This window comes from Rhyacophila brunnea, unplaced genomic scaffold (genome assembly GCF_057557595.1).
Source record: "Rhyacophila brunnea isolate RB1 unplaced genomic scaffold, BYU_Rbru_1.0 scaffold_3, whole genome shotgun sequence".
Classification (NCBI taxonomy): domain Eukaryota; kingdom Metazoa; phylum Arthropoda; class Insecta; order Trichoptera; family Rhyacophilidae; genus Rhyacophila; species Rhyacophila brunnea.
Genome location: NW_028232965.1, coordinates 11,066,245 through 11,091,197, shown reverse-complemented (window position 1 = coordinate 11,091,197; position 24,953 = coordinate 11,066,245). Strand labels below are relative to the sequence as shown.

The window sequence follows — 24,953 nt, the reverse complement described above, 5'->3', positions numbered from 1 at the left end:
TTTGAATTTAAATTCCAATTGATCTGGGTTTTGTACTATTCCGTTTGAGTATTTTTTTGCGATATTCAAGCACTATGCGAACTCACCAATGGCATATTCATACTGTTAACAAATTTACTTATTTATCGTTTATATAACAATTTAATAAAATAAATAAAAGTAAGAGCTCATCACTTTTTCGGCAGTAGCGATCTTGGCGATCTGCGGAATTATATCCCCATCTGCTTTTTCACATACAAATCTACACCGTGACTTCACTATATACCAGTGACGAAGGATGACTTTTGGAAAGAGGTAGACTATAGAGATCTGAGAAAAACAGCACACTTGTCAGGTATACTTATGATAAATAACAAGATAATACGATATTACTACTAATGAATAGGTACAGACTAATGAAAACGACATACTAATTAAATGAAACTTTAAAAACTCACTGACGACATAAAATTGAGCGATGCGTTTAAATTACGTATTTTTATATTATTATATATTGATATTTTATATAAGACACATCAAAAATCATCAGATAAAATTTATTTTTATTTTTAAAAACAATCTATATTTATTAATATGCGACTAAACGCCACAGAAAATATTTTTTTAAATGTTCTAATTATTAATTATTTTATACAAAGTGCAGCCATGACAATAATATTATGTGCGAAGGTTTTAGGCTCTGCGATAGGAGCCTACCATATTGACTGAGGTTACGTGACGTAAAGTTCATACGAAAATATATCAGCATTCCTAGACAAATAATCAGAAATTTATTTACATCAAGACAGATGGCGCGCTGTGGTATATACTCGTATTTTTTTAAAACCTTTAGAGATTGTTTTGTAATCTGTGTAAGTAATACATTCCTACATATTCGACATATTATGTCGTCGGTAAATTAAATTATTTTTATAGAATATAAAATAATCAAGTGATATGTCAATATGCAATTAAAAATAATTTTCCTAAGAAGATAGCCTTTAAGTGGTATGGAATCTTCGCCACTGCTATTTCCAGCACTATGAAATCATAGCCATGCTATGTTTGTAGTAAAATAGTGAGTACGTACGTTATGCTTATTTCAAATATATTTATTATTATATGTATTATCTAATATTAAAGAAAATTATCATTAATAATAATACCAGAAAATAATTTACTGGTCACCGTGTTAAATATAATATGTACACATAATCATTTACCATTAAGAATCTTATCAAAGATTGTTACTAGTAAAATTATACTCACATCCATGAATGAGCTCTGAGGTCAACAATGTTAATAGATATGTGAGTTTTGAGTTGTATACTAACCCGGGAAATTCAGATAGCCATTAAAATTTGCGTATTTATCGAATTTTAACAGTTTGTGATGATACAAATGATGCAAATGGTCAATTACATTTTCATTACCGGAATCCCAAAAATACATACGGTAGTAAAAGAAATGAATATATTATAGATGAATACAACAATATTTACAATGATGAAAGACGTCATATCATAGAATAAAAACACATTTAATAACGCTAAAGAAGTAGAAAGCCGAAACTTGACACATTTCAAGCGTTATGCCTTAAATTATTAGATAGAATTCTAATGGATTTAAGTTTTTTACTATTCCATTTGAGTAATTTTTTGCAACCTGGGTTTCGCCTTTCGGCATCTTCAGGCATTATGTACACTCACCGAAAGGTAAATACACACTGACAACGAATACAGTTAATTCTAACGTATATAATAAACTAATACAATATAGTAGGTATCTATACATAGAGTGTATATGGCGAAGCTACGGGATGCTGGTTTGACCTGGAACGAAGCAAGAAGACTGGCGAGTGACAGGGGTTCTTGGAGGCGCCGCGTGGTCTCCATATGCTCCAATTAGGGGGCGGATATGGCCAAAGAAGAAGAAGAAGATATAGTAGGTTAAAATTTTATCACCTACATTTTCAGTCAACTATCACAATAAAAATGAATTGTAACAAACAAACTATGAATAGTTGAAGTGCTTGTAAAAAACTCTTACCTTATCACTAATAATACACTTGATAGGCGTATAAATATAAATCGTCAAAACCTAATAATACATCATTAGTAATTATAATCAATAAAAATACTACACTCAAGAGGTGTAAAATCGTCAATACTGGGAACAATGGCAACAGATTGGGAATTTAATATAGTTTAAGAAGTAATGGAGTAATGGGCGAAACCCGGGTCGCAAAAACGACTCAAATGAAATAGTACAAAACTTAAATCCATTAGAATTTAAATTAAAATTCCATCAAGTACCCTCGGTCGATAGTATTAATATTACATAGAAGTATTTATAGATTATTAAATAAATTCAATATGCACAGGCTTATTAATTAACATCTAAGTAATTTTTAAATCTGTGAAAAGGCACTAGGTAGGTACCTACTACTATTACTTACAAACAGTTCATTGGAATAGTTGTTTTGGTGGCAAAAAAGAGCAAATTAGTGTACAATATGAAAGTTTGAGAAAAATATAATCTTTTGATCTCTTACTTTGCGATTTTTTTCTAATATTAGTGTTTTAGCAATAGACTGAAAGAATTGTTTTAGATCAACATTTTTAATCGATACAATAAGTATAAACAATACAATAATTGACAATGCGGGTACGTTTTTATAATACTAATTTCTTACTCTGTCAATACAAGAAACTGTTTGAAAAAAAAATCTATCAATAGTCAAGTAATCAGAAGCTGTTTTTTTAAACTTTCTATCTGAAAAGTTGTTGCAATTATTACTATCAAACAATATATTATTACATTAATAAACTTATAAAAAAACTCACCGTTTGACGTCGAATAACTAGGGCTCCCATTGGCCAACCTTTGATGTAATTTTTTTCGTCAATATGAACTCGTCAATGTCTCTCAGACACATATTTTAGAAAATAACACATTTTTCTCAAACACAAATTTGATTAGGCTCCTCCAAATTTATCTTTATGTTTTCATTATTTTACGATTTTTTTGTTGTTGTTGTTAGACTATGGTGTAGGTATCCAATTTAGCGTTGCATGTCAAGATCTGAAATAAAGAGAATTAATACAAATTAATAAAAATAGGATTGAATAGAGTACATAAATGAATAGCTTAAAATGTACAGTATTATAATACTGACATGACGTTATGGCAGCAACTTAATAGCACTGACAGTAGCGTTATAACCGGTTTACACGTGCATAGATTTACTGCTGACAGTACGTATAATCGCAGCCATAGCGAGAAAATGCACGTGTAAATACGTATTGCCATGTAAGTTTCAAGATTTCATGCATGAAACAAAACAGTTCGGAAGCTTCTGAATTTTCTTGCGATAGTTTGAGATGTTTTCGATCTGCGCCTGCGCAGTAGAACGATAATGTCGAACCTGCCACCGAAAAAACAAACTACAACACAATGAAACTCATTTTGAGGTTAGTCAATTTTTACGACCTGTCAAATAGTACCATAAAATGACAACATCGCGCCGCGCTTACTCTTGAAGAATGAGATTGAAGAGACAGTCAGCACTTTTATGTGTAAACAGTTATTGTCACGATAGTTTAAAATACACACTATTGATGCCAATAAATCCATGCATGTGTACAAGTGCTTTTTAAGGATTGAAGCAGGGGTCGGAGGCATAGATATGTGCGTGTAAACCGGAGAATTTTGCTGATAGTTGCTTAGACTTCTCTAGTTATGACCGAAATCAGTTTCGTCTGGTTAAAATGAAGCTACATATATCTATATATAAATACAAATAGGTTGTTTAAAGCGTGTCCACTGTGTTTTATAAATATTTTTAGGATTTTTGGAAAGTAACATTTTAATACTACAGAAGACAAACAATTAACAATTTTGTTAACTCTATGTTGACAAAAATGTCGGTTAATAAGCTTTTTACTTTTCAAGTGTGGTTTTATATCTATTTAAATTTGTGAAAGTTATAAAAAAATCTAAAATTGTACAGAACTGATTTATGTTGTTTAGTTTAATTAATTTATAGATGATTGCAGCATTTGTTCCTATATAAAACGTAACTTTCAGCATCTACAGTAATTCGTTTTACACGTATTCAAATGCCGTGAGAGAATGATCGCGGAATATTATTACGTCTAATAAAGTCTTTAAATATATGACATTAATAAAATTTCCTTGCAAATGAACACGTTTTATAACACACATTTGCATAATACTGGCGTGATTTTATTTATAAACCGGTCAAACTTGTCCGGCAATTTTTGACAGAGACTGTTGGCACGTGAATTTTTTTACAATTTTAATTGAATCAAATACTGAAAAATAGAGAAAAATACAAGGTTTTAATTGTGTTCTATTCATCGACTGTGGTAATATGCATATTCAGTTCTTCTATTACATAGCATTTTTGTAAGATGTTAAATTATAATCTTACTTCTGTTCAATAAATAATATTGCATGTTAACGCAGTATTTACGATCATAATATTATAATCACGTGAATTTATTTCATGTTACTTTTATATACTTGCTACATACTCTTGTATTCTATAATCAATAGGAAGTTGATTAGTAGTGTTTATTTAAATTCTATCACGATATCAATACATATTTAAAAATATCAGGAAAACATCACACTGTTTCCTAATATGTATATACAATTGTCTTGAGGTCTGAAATTTAATGCTTCTAATTTTCCAAAGGATCGATAATAAATTTGTTTTAATGCTTAATTTATATACTTAATTGAATTACAAACTACATGTTGCATAGTAGATAAAGATCGATCTTGGCCTCCTTCTTGATCCTGGACGATCCAGCGCCGACACTCTCCAGTTGATTTGACCAAGCATTCTTAAATATCCTGTGGAGTAGTCCATCTATCTCAGTGTCGGTTGTCCAGATCTTTTTTTACCTTCGAGGGTTTTTTTCTTTCTTTTTGAATTATTAATAACCATGTCCTTGCTTTTTCGTACAAGGTGGTTGTTAGTAATTTTGAATAATCACAAACACCCAGACTTTGAGAAAAACACATAAATATTGTGTCCTCACCGGGAATCAAATCCAGAATTCTCGGGTGGAAGGCCAGCGCCCTACTCACTACACCACTAGAGCCGCCTGCTGGAATCTTATCCGGAATTTTATCTACGTGGCCGATCCAACGCAGTCTCATATTGCACGTGATATTTTCGTCCCCATTACGTGGGTCAGCTCCTTATTACACATTGACCTCAAAATGCCATCTACATGAATAGCCCCAAAGATTCTTATTTAGACTTTCCTTTCAAAGATATCAATATTTCTTTTGTTGCTTCGATTTCCGTTGAGAGTGCCTTGCTTTTCAGACGCATTTTGAGACCAAAATAGCACCTGTTGGCGAAGTCAATCCGGCGCTTCGTGTAATTAGTTTTTGTGACAAAGTAGCTTAGATAAACAAATGAATCCAGTTTCAAAAGCGTCGCCGCCAATAATAAGGCTGCTATTATTACATGGATTCATAAATGGTGTTCAACTGGTGGGATGTTAAAAATAATTGAGGATGAATATTATAATATTTAATTCGTACAGCTAACATTTGAAATAAAAAAAATGTCTTTATATCAGTTTATTTACTTAAAAGCATTTTTAATTATTGATGACTGTTATTCAACATTAGGTTTAACAAATAAAATGCAATAATTAACATTATTAAGTATTTCATATTTCTAATACCACGTCTTTACACCAAGTAATAATAGTGAAAAAAATAATAACATAGACGTGCCATTGCTACGTTTGAGATACAGAAGAAAACGCGTTCGTATAATTTCACAAGTTATTAAAAATACTATCACCCATCTACTATAATATTGAAGAAAATTAATAACCACCATCACATTACAAAACTCGGCGCTATGCGCCTCGCGGGGGGCTCTGCCCCCTGAGCCTCTCAGATGATGGTTATTTAAACCCTGAAGGCTAAAATTATTAAAAATGGAACATGCTTTGCCTACTGATTCTCTGAATGCTGGTTGTCCAAATTCGAAAGAAAATTTATTTGTCAAAAAAACCGAATCCAAACGATTCAAACAGTTTTACTTTTCTGAAAATGATGTATTACAATAATAAAACTAAAGAAGTAATAATAACAGACGAACAATACGTCGCACAGAATGTAGACTACTGAACGTAATATGAAAATAATTGGCGCGCGTCTATAGTTATTTTAGAGTTTGTCTTCTATAAGCTGTCGTGCGGTTTCCCCCCTGCTTCAGATTCAGCACTGTATACCCTCTCGTTCCCTCCCATTGACAACTTGCAACAGTCAAACGCGATAGCAGAATGCTTGTCGTGTGACGTGTACGTCAGTTTATAGAATCCAGACGATTTTGCGTCGGAGATCATGAGTAAAACATGTTCCATGCTAAAATCTATTATGTATTGAATAACACAGCTCCGAGTATTTTCTCTTTGAAATTATATGAGTGTACAGCAAACTAAATCAGATGCACTAGTTAAATTTAATTACTTTTAATCCGTTTTTAAATATTGTAAATATAGAAATTGTAAACAAATTGTAAATTAAATAGGTATATCATTTACGGTCAATTATCCGAGCGGCCATTTTTTTTTGTAAACCAGACTGTACATAGTATAATAAGCAAATTAGCATACCCACATATTTATTCAAAATGAACATCGCATATTTTGTTGTGTAAACAGTCTTGAAGTTTAATGAAGTATCTATCTACTGTAGAGGTAATACTTGCCTTTTTGAGTAAAACATGATTTATAATGTATAAAATTTATGAAAAACATGTTTTAGGCCGTGCAGAGTTATGTTAACGCTCATGTTTGATGATATATATTCATTTCATTTAAATATGCCGCCAAAACGGGTGAGATACCTACTTAGCGACTTTTGCATGGCGCCAAAATGTGAGCCACATCCCACTACAAGACAAATACTTTTCAAAAGTGACATTTAATTATTTAAAATGCCAAAAAGATTGTTTCAAAATTCAAATATCGTTGACAAGCAATTTAAAAACTGCGTGGTCATAGAGACGTCTATGATAGAACGAAGATATTACTTTTGAAGTAGATTTATGGACCGATCTACAAAAGGCAAAAAAACACTTCGTTAAAATAATAATATGCAACGAGATTTTTTTTATTATTATTGCACTTATACACGCTGCTAAAATGTCACAATAGATCTGGAAATGTTCTTTAAATTGAATATGTATGGTCACTTTACTGTTAATTGTATTTTTAATAACTCTTTTGAACGTAGGTGGTGATATAATTCAATTCAAAATGTATTAAATCAAAAGAACATGATACATTGATAAATCAGAAGTTTACAATAAGCAAATACTTACGGATATATAAATTGTATTTTAATACAAACACCTACTTACGCTTTAACTACCAATATATTATTATTATGTATTTCAAAAGTTCAATTTGTATTTATTGGTTCAAAATCCGATTAGGTTCACATGTGATATTCTGTTTCCATTTTAGTAACAAGTTAGTACATATCATGTATCTCGTATCAACTTTCTGGTAAATTATTTTGAAAAGGAAACCTAAAAAATAAAACTAAATTCAAATACTTTTAATTAAAAAATGGTAAGGCGGATAAAAAGTTAAAATATTTTGAAGTGTCTTTAATTCAATCTTCTCAAATGGGGTCTTATTAAATTACAGTTAACTTAATGCAGTCTTCCAACATAAGAAGGTTTTCATTTTGGCGAGTAAAGTATAATTTAAAAAAAACTCCCTTCAGTATTTCGATACTTTGACGTGTTTTCAGGCGTTTTAATATCTGGGTGCAGAGTCCCTATAGAGAAAAATGCGAGATTGACTTAGGTATAACTAATTGAAGCTTTAATCATAAGAAACTTTTTAATAACTCAAATTGATTATATTTATCGTACTTATAATATTATATAGAAAGACTTTCTTCAAACTTTTCAATCATCAGTTTAGCCAATGTATTATGGTATGAATATAATAAAATATTAATATTATGGTATTCATATTTATAACAATTATTCACATAAAGTAAAGTAACACACTGTAAAGTGAAGAACGAATTAATATTGTAATTTCTAAAAACGATACAATCATTATAATATAGTACAAGTAAACCGTCTGCCAATATACATTTTCTCGAAACCAATGATTGTCTAAATGATTTTCATCTCTCTCTCTCCCTCTTTAGTTTTTTGTATTACATACCACGAATGCAGTATGAAAACCTCTATAAATTCAAAACATTTGATTAGTTATAAGGTTGAAGGGAGGAGGAAGAGTTCACTCCAGATGGACTGACCAAATTAAGAATGCCATGAATTTTCCACTGACATAGGTTCTGCTTGTGGAGCTGTAAAGAAGATTGCTGCCCGTTAGCCAGACCATCTGGATCATCACCCTCAGTCATGAGTTCTTGACGAATAAGAAGAATGGTGTTAAACATAAACACATATTTAAAGTCAAACTTAGACTCTCATTATACGTATACGAAGTCGATAAATACGAATAAGATGAAGAGTGGGAACCGTGAGCACTTTCGGGGCTGGCACCATGCCTGTTCGCATAAAATATCGACTCGGTTAGATAAATTACAATCAAACTGCGTCTGTCATAGTGTAGGTACATATAAAAATATGGCGCGCACGCGGTACTCTTGAAATATCTAGTTAAAGGGATGAAGATTCACGACCACTTTCGTATTATAAGTTTTCGTGTATATTATCGTATGTGGTAGAGGTAGACGAATCCAAAAAAAAACTGCGCCCCTCATATTATGCATACTCAACTTCAGTCAGCACCCGGTCTAATAGGGTTTCATTTATTATTGACCATTGCCATTAATTTGCTTTCTTTCCTTATTTTCGTTCCAATATTATTTATTTGACAGTAATTATCTTCAGCCATGTTATAACCACTTTCACTGTCAACATGACAAAAATAATATAACCGGTCACTGATTAGTGTTTGTTTCTTAAAATATAGTAATATTAAATAATATGCATATGATATTTAATAAAAATCTATTATACTGTATTGGTATACCCACTCATATTAAAACACTGATAAAATCAATGCAGTAAATAATGTAAAATTAATATGTGTATTCTGTTAGATTAATTTGATAGGTTTTTTTTACCACGCAATGTTTATTTATTTCATTTGACATTACAAAATGAATACAGGAGGCATTTGAAAACTATTATTTTAAATATAATCGTGATGTTATATTATTAAATCCCACACAAACAATGTTTTAAAATAATAAACAGCACAAAATTAATAACGACAACACTAAAGGTAAAATCGTTAATCTTCAAAGCGAATAATGTGTGATTGTGAAAAAAAAGTTATTTTTGTCAATTCTATTTTATTGGGTTATTTACGTTGACAGCTGTTTTGGGCTATAAACCCATCTTTGGAACGGTCGATTATAACTAAGTATTGATTTATACCCCGAAACAGCTGTCAACGCAAAAAACTCAACAAAACAGATTTGACAAAAATAACTTTTTTTCAAAACAATTATAATGGATTCTACCATATAAACATAAACGACAGTTGAATTAACGACTAACAAGTGTTGTAAAATGCAAAAAAATGTCCGGTGTTATAATATATGACAATTTTATTATTGTTGGTTTGGTGCGATAAGTCGCCATCTTCATAAATTGGATAATATAGATAACTTCTAATTGATTTTTTCACAATTTCATAAGAATCGGGGTAGCGTCTGGGTTTCGTCTTTTGGCATCAATACACAAATTTTATGTTATTTATTTTACTATATCTAGAAATATTACTATATATAGAAGTATTATCAAGAGTATTATGGCATTATTTATAGCAACTATCTAATCATAAATTAGGTACCTAGTTGTTTAAGAATGTACTTTAGTGAAACGGCAAATAATTTTCAGCAGTAGGTGCGACGAAATTTCTCACTAGTCGCCAATCGGAGACCGACAGTCGAGGTGTCCGCACGTCGATTTGTTTTGTCATGGTGTCGGATGAAAATATTCTTAAATCGTGTAAAGATGACTAAATAACTTTACGCATGTACTTAAAAAAGAAAACATGTCAATGAATATACTATTATTATTAGTAATATAACAATAAACATAACATTAAATGGACGCATGTTGGATTGTTATGATAAATTATATTTCGTTCGGCACGCGTTATTTGCACAATCCGCGCATCGCCTAGCCACGATCTTTTTAGACCATGCCTCAACAGTATAGCTAATGAATGAAGTTTTTTGGTGTTAAGTACTGAGTTTTGGTGATAGTAGTCATGTACAGTATTTTTAATCTGGAGGTTTTTGATTCAATATTAAATAAAAACGATTGAAATTTTGCGTTTTAAAAAATTGAGTATCGACTAAAAAATATTAACATAAAAGACATCTTGAAATTTCATATACCTATAGTTGCATTCTCTTAATTGGCGATTTAGTTTATATACTACGGATTATTATTTCCAATCACATAATTTCTAAAAAATAAGGAGATAAACGGTATTATCAATCAGATATAAAAGTAATCTCAAAATCCAAACATATATGAATCAAGAAATCGAGCGGCATCCTAATATTCGGGATGCCGGAATTATAAACCCTACTTACGTGTATACTAAACATTGTTTTAGATCAATACTTACCTAAGATATAATACGATTTTATTTGCAGCGTTAAGTCGTAGAAAACTGTCCTATTCTAAGGCGCTTCCCACACAACTGTCTTTTAAATCACGACATTATATTATTATTAATACTGGCAATAAACACTTCACAAAAAATAATATTCTCATTATGCAATGCAAGAAATGTGCATAGGTATTACGAGAACTTGCGGAACAAACGGTTTTGTGTAGGAAACCTCAACAGTGGCTGTGCATTGTTAGTAAAGATCAAACTTATCTCAGATAATCTGAATAAAATGAATGAAAGTAAGTTTATAAAAATAAAATGGCATTTGAATCATACATGAGTACTTTACTACGTAGAAAGGCAATTGGAAATTTTTACGATTTTATTCAATCGATCGGAGAGCAAAAATATGAATAATAAAAATGATATGATTAGAATCATTGTATCTCAGTAGGCATTTTATATAAAGCACACATGCTATATGTAAGTATATTACAATTCCTTTAATCATCGTTGGGAGTTAAGTGTTTTTCTTATATGCTATACGCATCCGGCATGTGACGTTAAATCTTAAATTTTTAGACACCACTTCTTCTTTGACAATGTTCACCCCTTAGCCGGCTCTCACATCTAAAATCGCCTTGTCTGATGCACAGCCATAAATCAAAACTTCTAGGAACGTCGATCCGATGTTGCATATGAAGACTGCGCATATCTACCTAGCGACAGTCGCACGTAACCTCTCGAAACGTATAGATATTTGAATGCGCCAACCGGCTAGCCGGTATAGAAATGACCAATTCGTAGGTATGTGTATGCGTTCTGGCGTCTTCGACTTGCAGCTCGAGATGCATTCGATTTGTTGATAGCAGCACTGAATGTTTTTTCAAACTAACAAGTCGCATTCGACCAATCTGCAGAGCTCCATTAAAAAACGTGTGTTTTGTGAATAATGAGACGTCACATCGACGTATTCGACACGTTGCAGATGAGACGAATTTTGATGTGCGACCCGGCTTAGTTGGAGCATATTATGGATACCACACGCACGCCCCCAAGAATTCCTATCGTTCGCCAGTATTATTGCATCTTCCCACAAATAGTCTTCGACACCACAAGTAATTTAAAATGTCTGTATTTGTATAAGACATAATTAACAAAGTTATTTAATTTTAAATATTGTGTTCACCTGAACATATAGATGGCGTATTCTAATTTACTGTGAAAATTATTGCTTTGAGCATAGTATACAATTTTAGTGAAAAATATTTGTCGGGTACCTAGTTTAATAATATTTTTTTTTCATCAATGCATTTTATTACGATCTATCATTTTGCAATGCAAGCAAAATATGTATTATTTAACAGGTGTTCTCTTTCTGCCGCCTTGTTATGCATGCATTTTGAAATGTATTTTAAGATAGTGAGATCACCACAAACAAATCAATCCACGAATCGAGGGTCAGCAGATTTGAAGACGTCAGGGTCAAGTATGCTGGCAGCTGCTGCCACTCATCATCAGCAGTTCACCGTTACACCACTTGACCTCCAGAATTCGTGTCTTCCCCGCCTGACGGCTGAATATCTTGTTCGATAAGCATCCTCTTTTGATATCGGTTCTGCCTGATGCAACTTTCTACTTGAAATTTCACTGAAGCCGAATATATATTTTTTATTATCTTGTTTACGTTCATAATATCCACTTATTTATAAGTTCGAGTGTACTGCACGTCATTTATTCAGTCAAAATGTAATTTTATAAATCGTATAATGTTGATTATATTCAATAAAATTCTAAAAAATATTTTTTAAGACGATAGGTAGGTATGCTACAAGATTCAAGACAACACAAGTAAATGATTTGTTTATGCAAATAATTTGACTCGCAGAAAAAGTCTTCTTTTTTCTTCAGTGTAGTATATATTATAATATGCCTTCATTTAAAAAAGATTACCGAAAATACGTATTTGAAAACCACATTAATTTGATTGACATAAAAATACATTATTACTGCTTTGTCTTCATGATTTCAACCAGTTTCACTAAAATTTATAAATAAAATTAAAAACCACATTAGGTCATCTATAGGTAGGTGTAGGTAACTAAATATTATAAATTACCATATATTATGTTATAAGAATCCGCATGGTGTCAGTTAATTATCAATGTTTTCAGTCATTCACCAAATTTATTTGTTATTGCTCTGGATCAAAAACTAAAAAATAAAAGATGTGTTTTCCAAGCGTCGTTAACTGAAAATCACACTCAATTTACATTGTATATTTATGAGGTTAAACATATTTTTGCCAATTTTAAACACCTAGTGTGTTTTGCAGATTTGTGTTTATATCTTAGATCTATTCTGCGTTAATTATAAGATTTTCTATTAACGGTGTATCTGTAGATATAGAACAAATCATGGCCCCCACAAGGAGGAGACTGACAGGGCTCTAGTCTGGGGGCCCGGCGTGGCGGACCGACCAGATAAGTGAGATAAACACACTATTCAAAAATTTGCTCTGCTTAGTAGGTTATAACGTTTTAGTAGGTTTCAATAATTTAAAGCACATGCTTTTAGAATGCAATTTTAGATAATTGTATGTCGATACTCGACAACTTCAAGTGGATTTAGTAAAAAATACACTGAATACCTTTAGTTTTGCCTTAATACCATAAAACACTACTTTAAACCATCACACTATCTTTAATCCTAGCATAGGTAGGGGGGGGGGGGCGCCAAAGATTCCGGCCCGAGGGCTCGCTTCAGGATGTGGGGGCCATGCAGTCAATACTGGAGGAAATTGTTACACCGAATGACACTTCAGGAATAACTACTATATTATGATACAAACATGTTTAAACGTTTTTTTTTAATTCTATGTCTAATTCTTCTAATATTTTTAAAGACCGGTTTTGTCTAATAAGATAATTTTGTTTTAAGCAATATTTTATTGCTTGAAATAAAAACAACTTATTGCGCGCCATTCTTTCTACTAATTATTGTAGTTTTATGAAAATCGACGGAACCCACAGTCTAATCTTGTCCATCCTGTCTATGTTTAATATAATATTATTAATTAATATTCTATTTTAAGTTAATTTATTAAAAAATGAGATGACACATTATGTATTTATTATATTATTGTATTATTATTGGTGTCATTGGTTGTAGTCCTTGACTTAGAAAAATTATATGCTGGAAGTAACGCATAAATGTTTTGAGATACGTTTTATAAAGATGTGATATAAGAAGCAGTGGAATGTGACTTTATATTGTTATGGTCACTAATAGTTAATTTGACAGAAGTGAAATAAAGTCATTGAAATAAAAACAATGGGTACCCACTAACATTTTGGAAAATCCATTCATACGTTGTTAATGAACCGCGAAATTAACTTGGAAACTCTGTCACATTCACAAATCATAATATTTTCCGGTCAAATTAGTTCACAATATGGCCTAGTGAAGGTTAGAAGTTTTAAATTGGTGTCTATTGTTTTGATAACACGGTCATCGAGTAAATTCGAGTATTTAAAAAAAAATAATACTCCACGATTATGTTGTTCATCTAAATCAAACAATTGTGTGCAGTTCAATAGTGTTTTTTATAATAAAATAGAAAGTATTATTTATACAAAACAATTTTGAGAGTCTTTAGTTGCAAGTTTGTACTTCTTACCTTATAGTCAAAAATATAAATTAATATAATATATATAAACCAGAATTATATTTTGTATAAAAATTTGACAAGAAGCGTTGAAAAATTAAAAAAAATATTTTAACCACACAGTATTCTTTTTGTTACTCAGATTGACTCAAGACAAGAGAAGTTTTGAAATGTAACAAGAAGACTGACAAATCTCCACTTACTTTCATTGTCATGTCACTAGTTACACTAAATATGTAAATACACTTTATTATAATAATCAATTAAAATACACGTTAGAGGATAATAAATAATTTACATACATTATTAATTAAACCGGTGACCTCTCAAGAAGAACATTGGCAACAGTATTAAGGTTTTCAAGAGATTCTGAGTTTATTCGGTGTTAATTCATATTAATTTATAAAATGTATGTGTCACAAATATTCCACCACATGCACATTATAAATTAATGTGTAGTGATACACACGTATTATACATGACAAGCTATTGTATAATAATAATCTATACTATAATTTCGAAAATATATTTGGATGTTTGTACCGTCGTATCGGTTTTTCTTTATAAAAATCCACACGCGCTGTCGGATAGGATAGGACAGTAGACGGAGGCCGATGAGCCGGAGTGCGTGGTTGGGGTCTCAAAATTCAGATTTAACCCGTTGCACCCCGGGGACAGTTTTACGGTATTTGCGGAAAATATCTCCGCGTACAGGGCCTTAAAACGCGGAATTTAATGCTGCAACCCCCATTTTTTATTAAAAATGTCGTCAAAATGTGTACATTTAAAAATATTGGCGTTTAATTCAGCTCGATCGGAAGTCAAATGGCAAAGTTAGATGCAAATAATTGTGTTATTAGAATCGCTAATCGGCAGGGAGCCAGCCGAGCCGGCGCGGCGCAGGCGACACAGTGCTGCCAAATTAGCTTGGAACGCTGCACTTACGGACAATTGTATGTAGCAGCATCGAGAGTGGGGAGTAGTAAAAATTCTATATATTTTGGCATCAAATGGAAAAGCCACACATATTGTGTATCGAAAAGCCCTGGAATGATGGATTGGATATTTATATTATATAGAAAAGCCTTAAATTAATAAATTGAATATTTCCTACTTTTTAAGACATATAAATGCAATACATTTACAAATAGTAAACCATTCCACTCCTGGGCAGCGCCGGGTGATACTGCTAGTAATAATATAATTGCTTTTATACAAATACGTTTAATCTATTGTGAAATTCAATGATAATGAAATTTAATAACAACATGATATTAACAGTTTTGTTCTTTTTATAGATTTTATTTATATAATTTAGAGGATTTTCGTAATTCTAATTTATAATATACTATTGTAAATTTTATTTATGTCAGTATTTTGTAATCCCTCAGTGTACGTATTTATTAAAAATGAGGTGAAAAGTATAGAAGAAAAATCAATTTAAACTTCACTTTAGTGAAATAAATTATTCTTCGTATTTTGTTATAATCGATATGACAAGATTTTTATAACTGCGTTATTAAAAAAATATTACATTTTATAACTGTAGTATTTAGTGAAGAAGTGAACAAAATTATTATCCAGCTTAGTGGGTTCGTGTTAGAATTTGCGAAGTACGTAGCGTAATGTAACAGAGAAAGTAAAGCGTTTTTTATATTACATTCCGTAAAGTCAGGTGCTTAAAATACACATTAATTGGTTACCAGTCCGCGTAAAGTGCTCGGTTTATGTAATCTCGATCAGTAAAGTGTATTATTATTTTAAAAAGAGCACGAGAAGACAATGTGAATGTAAAGCAGACCACTTTTAAACCTTCAAAATGTTACATAGCCACACGTAAACGTTACATGCTTGAATACAAACTGGGTGAAATTTTTGATTTTGCTTGGGAAATAAGGCACCCGATTTTAGAGCTTCACTTTAATAAAAAGGTTTCGAACCTTTTTTATAAGTACCTACTTTAAAGCCTGTAGAAATGTTTGATTAATGTTAGGGTAAATGTGCCGCAGAGGTGGACATGAGATTTTACAACTTTATTTTTAGACCAAACCAAACCTAACCTAACCTAACCTTACCTAACCTAATCTTACCTACCCCAACCTAATATTACCTCATATAGTCTTAGTTTGTGATAATGGTGTATCAAAATGTATGAAAATTTTCAATTTTCAATTAACGATTATTGGATCGAAAAGCCGCTGCGCCGACAGAAAAAGATATTTATTATAATAATTGTCTACATGGAATAAACTGTTTTCGTAAAATAAATAAATATAAAAGCTCGTGTTCACCTCTGCGGCACAATTACCGATGTTAGCACCTCCTAAAAATATCACAAGTGAAAATAAAAATAATAAAAACATCTATGATTGATAAAAAACTTGAAAATTGTGAAACGTCCAATCTTTGTATGTCGAAATATTTACGGCTAATATTTATTATAACTGGAATTGAAATATTTTATAGATCTACCTAATAAGGTGACATTGGACATGATTTTATTTAATATATTTATTGTAAGTTTCGTAAATATATCATAATTTTTTTTTTAATTTTATTAATTAAAATTTTATATTAAATTTGTTCGTATTTCTTTTTTTTTTTTTTTTTTTTTTTATTAAGCTCTGAAGTCTCAATTGAGTCTTATTTAGCTTTACTTTTTAACATACACTATATATACACATTGTAACAATAATTTCTCATACAGTTATTACAATACAAATTTACGGTAGAGGAAGAAGAAAAAAAAAAAAGAGAAAAAGAAAAGAAGTTTAGACTTGTAGGCCACACTCACTCAGAAACATTTGGACACACTGGAACGCCTTGATATTCGGCCGAGCCAAAAATATCGTGAGATCCAGTGGCAATTGGTAGTTTTGTTTACTTAAATCTTTAAGAAGCCGCTGTCTCTGGGTGTCATACAAAGAACATTGCCAAACTACGTGGTTAACATCTTCAGTCTCACTTCCGCACCGGCACCCAGGGTCATTTATTATACCCAAGCGAGCCAGGGATGAGGCAAGATTATAATGGTCTGCTCTGCAGCGATTGATTGTGACGATTGTTTCTCTATTTAGCATTTTATTGGTATACCATGGTTTGGTTTCAGGATTGTAATAACTTTGAAAGTACTTTTTCCCCTTTGTTAGACCTTGTTCTTTTAATAAACTATCTGTTTCAGTTTTGGCTATTTTCTTGAATGTTTCAAAAACGTCTGTATACGGTATGGGGAGTTTATCACTGCTCCTCTCAAGAGTTGCTGTTTTTGCAAGGCTATCTGCGTTCTCGTTCCCCAGAATTCCAACGTGTGAAGGAATCCAGTAGAATGTAATTTTGCTGTTATTTGAAGTTGTTTGTATAAATTTGTTAAACCTTTTTTTAATCTCAAGTATATATAAATTGGTTTTTACGCCAAATTTTGGAAAAAGTAGACATTGGAGAGCACTGAGTGAGTCCGTAAAAATGATTATATTTTTGTTGACGTGTTTGAGCGCTATGTCAAGTGCATCATTCAAAGCAATACATTCCGCAGTAAATACAGATGCATTTTGATTAATGCTTCTTTTTATTTGAATATCCAATTCCGGACAAATACATGCAGTTCCAACTGAAGGGGAATCTTGAACTTTACTGCCATCTGTATAAATTGCACACAAACCACCCCGAGAAATGATATTGTTTATTTCTAAATTAGGATTATTGGAACTTTTAAGACTGTGGCCTAACTCAGTATTTATGTCAATCGAAGTAAATGTTGTTTTGTATTCATGGCAGTACGGTGTATAATTATTTTGAATATTTATCTGGCCACTAATGTCCATTATATTTTCGATACAACAGCGCATGCATATAGATTACACGATCTATTTAGTGGTACTAGACCTAATAGCTATCGTGTACTTACTTGTATTAGACCTAGAACTAAATTATTTAGAATTTTAGAATTCTGTATAAAGGTGGCTGGTTCGACGGATCGTTTTACATTACAGCGCTGGTAAATAAGACTATTATATTATATAATATATTAATATATAAATAAGATTATTATTAAATATGATACATACTGAAATGTATGTTAATTATTATAAATTATTTTATGGTTAATTTTATCATTGTACTATAAATTAATAACTTTATGTTTTAATAACTGTCAATTCTTGGTAGAAATGCAATGTATTAATAATTAAAATAAAACACAATTATGTAATACTAGTTTCACTTCTTTTAATATTATTCAGAACCGGTTTCGTCCGTTTCTCCTACGATTATAATAATGTTTTTTGATAAGCGAGGTAAATTGTTTTTTTTACCTTTCTTAGAATTCTATTTAATTAATATTGAAATATTCAATAAATAATGTTGCTTTTTAAAATTATTGTTAGTATAAATATCTGTATTATTGTATATTATTTACTAGTTGATAATGTCCCTTTAAAGCAAACGAAACCGGTCCTGACTAATATTAAAATAAGTGGAATTATATAGTACTATATATTATGTTTTATTTTAATTAATAGCGCCGGCTTATAATGTCGTGGGTCCTAGTATCGAATTCTGCGTTTTGAAAATACACATCGTTTTTTAATTTTTGCTCGAGTCAGAGTATGGACCTTATAGGTTGAGCATGTGACTAACATCCATTACTCGGAAAAAAAACCTGTTGATACAAACCTCCACTCTGTAGAAGCCCATATGATCTTATTATGGTCGGAGATGGCTAATAAAAAAATAATACTAGTTTAATAAGTTTTCTATAACAATATAATGACATGACGATTTTTTGATCACCCATAGTTTTAATGTTGGTGATTATTTTCATTTAAGTAATTCAAAAAACATTTATCTACTGAATTATTGACAGTCATTATACCTATAGTTTTGATTTCTATATAAAAGGGACTATTTATTAACAGTACTTTCTACAATAGAACTTGCAATAGTATAGTAGAAATGGTTCCATGAATAAATAGAACAAGAAGAAAAAGAACAGCGATAAACAGAACTATGACATTTCGATATTGTCGTATCTCTATATTATGTTGTATAGGTACGAGTATTTAAATCAAATAATATACTTTTTGCATTCCTAATCGTTGGAAAGTCTCAATTATACGTATAATGGCCAACATACAGTGACTATATACCTACTTATATATTAAATATTTATATTATATACGACAAAAATGAATATTTTATTTTTCCCCTGTCCCGGAATTATCATAGTTCTGGTTATCGCTGTTCTGTTTTATCACCGTTCGGTTTCTTCATGTTCTGTTTTGTCCGGTTACCAGTAGAAATTATAACCGGTAGGGATTTTTTTTCGATGTTCGATCAAATTCGTTGAATCATACTCTATCAGATGGACGATTATAATATCAGAAAAGTGGCTGAGATGCGTTGGACGCAGAAGGTAGTAGATCAGACGGAATGAAGTGAAATGGGAAAGACTAGTGTCCAGTAGTTGATTCATAAGTAAGAAAGAAATCAGCTGTGAAACTTGGATTCATTATTGTTAATTATAATCTTGTGTATGTATGTATTATTCTATTTTAATTTGAATATGAATCTCGGTTTACATAAAACTAATGAATACTATTTTAATATAATATATATAGGTACGACTAAAGTGACGATAGATATGTAATATTTAATTGAGCTATAATCGGTTTTATGATGATGTTTAAAGATGAATAATATACTAATTTTAGTTATAGGTTTGTATAAAAAAAACCTCTGAGAAATATGCTATTTATCACACTGTGAACAGGATTTCAGTTTTTTAAGATTAAAAAAAAGATATACGTAAAAGTTTTTCCCAGCCTTGAAGAAAGATTCATAACACCTATATTTTGCCGACAATTTCAGATACTGAGAGGTGATAATTTATTAAAGATTTAAGTAGGAAATAAAAAAATGGCGGTGAAGTTGTTGTAGGCACCCATAAAATGACAAATTGATGGTGTCGCAAAAATATCATAATATTAGTCCCACTACTTCCGACATGACTAGGGAATCCAATCCCGAGCCAAAATTCTGATCCCGGGATTTCGGGATTACAATTTGACAATCCCGGGATCCCGGGACTGGTCCCGGGACTGGCATTTTTCCATTGTTTATATAAAATTTTTATATTTACAAATAACATTGATAAAATCGGACAAAAATAAATCTAGTATAATTTATACTATTTAGGACATTTATTGTTGATATTGTATACCTACGTTCAATCTTGTAAATACACAAGTTTAACGGAGTAAATAATATTGTAATATAAATAATAATGTGAATTTAATAGGAGATTGCTGTTTCTGATAGTAAAGACTTAATGAATGGATTAGCGAGATTTAAAATAGTATAGCAAATAATCATGGCGTACTTATGGCCTTTCCGCTTCATAAATCTAATTAGTCAGCCAAATCTGAAACTGCCGTAAAACGTATGATATCATGGTGGAATAACTTTGTTAATAGTGCGAAGCATTGTTTTTTTTCAATCTTTCAATTTTTAATAATTTATGTGAAAAAATAAAATGAATCGGCAACCTACACATGGGTATAAATCAAACTTCATTCAAACTTAGTTTATTTTTAATGTAGTTATTTTTTATTAAAAGTATTTTTTCTGTTATATTTTTGCTTTTACTTTATTTTCCATAAAAATGGATAAAAAAATCAATCCCGAAATCCCGGGATTATGTTTATCAATCCCGGGATTCATAGGTATCGAAAATAGCTTTTGGGATTAGGATAGATAGGATTTGGGATCCCGGGATTGGAATCCCTAGACATGACACATAAGAGAAGAGCCCACAATAGCAGAACAACGTATTTATAATTAAATTCATTAAATTAAAACGTACATATTGTCATTACATAACATGTTTACCATTAAAGATAGTTCATTAATTATGTGTTCATTTTAACGTATTTTTTATGTGACTACTCGTAATAAAATTAAAAGATATTCATTAATTTAAAGTTACAACTTTTTTTGTGATTGTTTATATAAATGTTTGAAATAATAATTGTTTGGTTAATTTGGAATATTTGAAATGATTCGCACTTTCACATACGGTTAAAGATCTACATTAAAATTGTATTAATATAGCAAGAATGCTTTGATTCCGGTGCAAGTCAAAAGTATTCAGTGTTCGAAATGGCTGATGCATATAGTAAAAAAATAACACCATTCATTTAAAACAAGGGTTTGTCTTGGCAATATATTATAATGTACATTTAATATTTTATGGAAATAACTGAATGATTAAATTAAATTATGTTGCAATGCTGATGCTTTTTGGATATATCGCACCGTGAGTGTAAAACCAAGGCATCTGCAAATTCTTCAATTTCGAGATTAAATGCAAAACAACTGCAAAAGTCGTGAACTTGATAATGTAAAAGTGAAGTAACTGAAAGAACATGCAATACAATGTAGATATAAGCCAAATATTGTTTTTTTTAGAAACTCTATTTGTCCTAACAAAACGAAGACTTCAAACCCAAATATATCCAAAATATGTCTTTTGCAGATGCCTTGGTTAAACACTCACGGTGTGATATTATGTACATTTTTTTGAAAAATATCTTGCTGACAATCTAATAATTTGTCTTGGTATTTTTTTGCTTCACTTTCATTTATTATATTTAGGCTCCGTCTATATAGATAATGTTTTCTGGTGTTCAAATAAACGATTCCATTGGCTGCCTACACTTCATTTAAAATTCAACCAATGACAATACAGTTTTTACTTTAATAACGATTTAGTATTGCTTGTTATTTATCGCCGAATATCCTCAACAAGACATTTGAAATATGATGAAAATGAAAAACTAAACGATTCGCAATAAAAACTTATTGAACAGTGTATTGGTACCTATATATTTTTGATAATCTATTTAAACTTTTTCAAAATTATTCTCTTATTTACATAACATCATTACCTACTGTTAATGTCGTAAGTTTGTATACCAATCGGAAAATAATATTAAAAAAACAGAACGAAATTATTTAAAACAGAAGCATCTAATTATTTATCATATTATTATATATATTCATATTATATAAGCCGCAATTTATTATAGCAGATCACGAAGGAAAAATAAATCATTTAGATCTTGATCATAAACATATAAAACAAAGTAAAAATGCTCACCTTAGAATATAAATTTTAAATATTCGCCCGTGAGAAGAAAACGAAGAAGATAAACATTATATTTAGCTACTTTATCAAAGTTCCTGTCGACTACTTAGTAGACTATTATATCTGAATTCTCCAAGTTATTGTACACGTCATTGCATTATAAATACTTTGATAAACATTGTGTGATTGTTTGATTTGAACTATTGATAATGCCAAGGCTATCTTCAATTCAACTTTCTTAAAACGAAATCGCATGGACGCGTATTAAAGTATTCAGTCATTTTAAGATAAAGTATACAAATGCAAAAAAACTAATCTTAGACATGAAAAAATGCGGAAAAAGTATTTGAAAATTGATTTGTACTTATAGTGTTGCAATGTTCAACACGTAATTGGCTTCAGATCGAAAGTTGTAATCTTTTAAGGATATTATTATCTCAGAAATACATACTTGTTAAAATGATATCGGCTATATAATTTACGATACTATGGTAGAACACTAAACATTTATCAATAATCAAAGCTTTGGATGGATTGATTTATTGCATTCAAATTATTAAGAATCTTAAGCTAGTGCCATTTGCCATAAAAGTCTTGTTTTTTTGCAGTACAATTATTGTCAAAACAGGATTATAAAAAGCTTATATTACTATATATATATATATATTGGTTAATCTAACTTGATGGTAATTCTTCATTCATTTATATATGTATATCTATTATAAAAATAACACAACCACATTACAAAAGTTTTATAAAACAATAGTTGTTTGAGATGCCTATGTGACAAATTATAAAAAAGTTAAGTGAAGTTTATAATATTCACAAAAAATCGTGGGTGGAGGTCGATATCACGAAAATTATATATACCTAATGTACCTATATTCTTATAAAATGTTTGAAATACATAGCTTAACAATAAGACAAATTAAAATTAGACAAAATGAAATTAGGTATATGTAGTTAATAAGCATGTCGGTTTTTAGGTTAAACTATTTTTCAATTCAATTTCATTTTTTTTTTACATATTGTGGACATTAGAAATTATAAGTTACAGACGTTCACAACATGACATGAAACTTTATTATAAAGTAGAAAGAAAAAAAAAGTAATAAAAGGGATAAAAATGAAAACATAAAAAGAGAACATAATATAAACATACAAAAGCAGTGAAAATACAATTATACATATTATTATAGAAGTTCAAAGGAGTACCTACACAGAATTTGTTAAGGAGACCCTATTTTAAGAATTTATAGAATAGCGTCCACCCAAACTCACCCTCACGCAAGTGGAATATATCAACACCCGAAGCAATTTGGTTGAACAGATTGGCCACGCCGACTTGATATCAATCAAGCCAGAACTTTGAGGCATTTGAAAAGTTTGCTGCGTCGTATAGAAGACGGAATAATTCCGATTCCGCCCTAGATCAATCACTTTAAACTCCTGACTCCTCTGTTTCAGTAGAGTTTCAGTACACAGGTAGAGAGGAAACTCAGGAAAGTAACGATTTTTTATTTTATACCAAGGTGCATGGTTGCTACACCAGTACCGTGCAGCTTCCTATTGGGACAAGAAAATGTAGTACTAAAAATTTTCATTTATATACGTTTATAGCGTTGTGAAAGGCGGTCGTGCACAAATCGCGGCCGTATATACATGATGTGTAGAGATGGAACTTAAATTAGCTTGTAGAACGCACGTAGTAGATCCCGTGTTTGGAAAAACATACATATTTTAACTTACACTTAATGTCACTGATCGCGACTGCGTATACGTGACGGGTGGGGATGGGAAACTCAAAGAATGTCCCCAAAGAAATTGCATAATTTGAAAATACTACGGATAATTTTCTATTTTAGGCAGCTCGCAAAAAGAAGATTCTGTTCGATTCAGTCAAATCCAGTTACGGGCATTTGAATATTAACCTTTGAACGTAAGTATATAACTTTGTTATATAAAATTCTATCTTTAGATTATAAATCAATCATAAAATATTTTTCAAAAATCAATTATCACAAATACTCGCAAATTGTTTCTAAAAGTTAAAAAAAGTATAATATTTGTATACATACATATACATATTTGTAGTGGAAATAGCTAAGTATTAGTATATTAGTGCTACATAAAAAATAGCATTGACCACTTTACATGCATATATTACATTTTTTATACGCGATATGAATGCAAAAACACTTTTTTAAAAGATCATCTTTCCCGCTGTTTTTTTAAATAATGAATGCTTCCGATTTTTTCAAACAAGATTTATTGAGCGCGTGTAGAATCACATTCGTACGCCGACATTTGAAGATCATAGTTCAGACGCGTTTTTTTCGCCGTCATTAATATGCCAAGAGCCATCAGATTTACAAAAAAACCGTTTAGTAATAATTATTTTAATGCGAGCACCTTCATTTTCTTGTCTAATTAGAATTCCGAAAAACAGGATCATTAATTTATGGCATATTTA

At 30.7% G+C, this 24,953-nt stretch overlaps 1 protein-coding gene across 1 annotated transcript in view; it reads right to left on the bottom strand.

Annotated features, from left to right (window-relative positions):
- LOC147067873 (uncharacterized) overlaps positions 1–24,953 on the bottom strand; it is a 204,209-nt gene that overhangs the window by 138,688 nt on the left and 40,568 nt on the right. The window contains exon 2 of the mRNA XM_085952828.1: positions 2,826–3,063. Coding sequence (XP_085808954.1) covers positions 2,826–2,855 — 30 coding nt within the window. The 5' untranslated portion in view covers positions 2,856–3,063. The remainder of the gene's footprint in view (positions 1–2,825; positions 3,064–24,953) is intronic.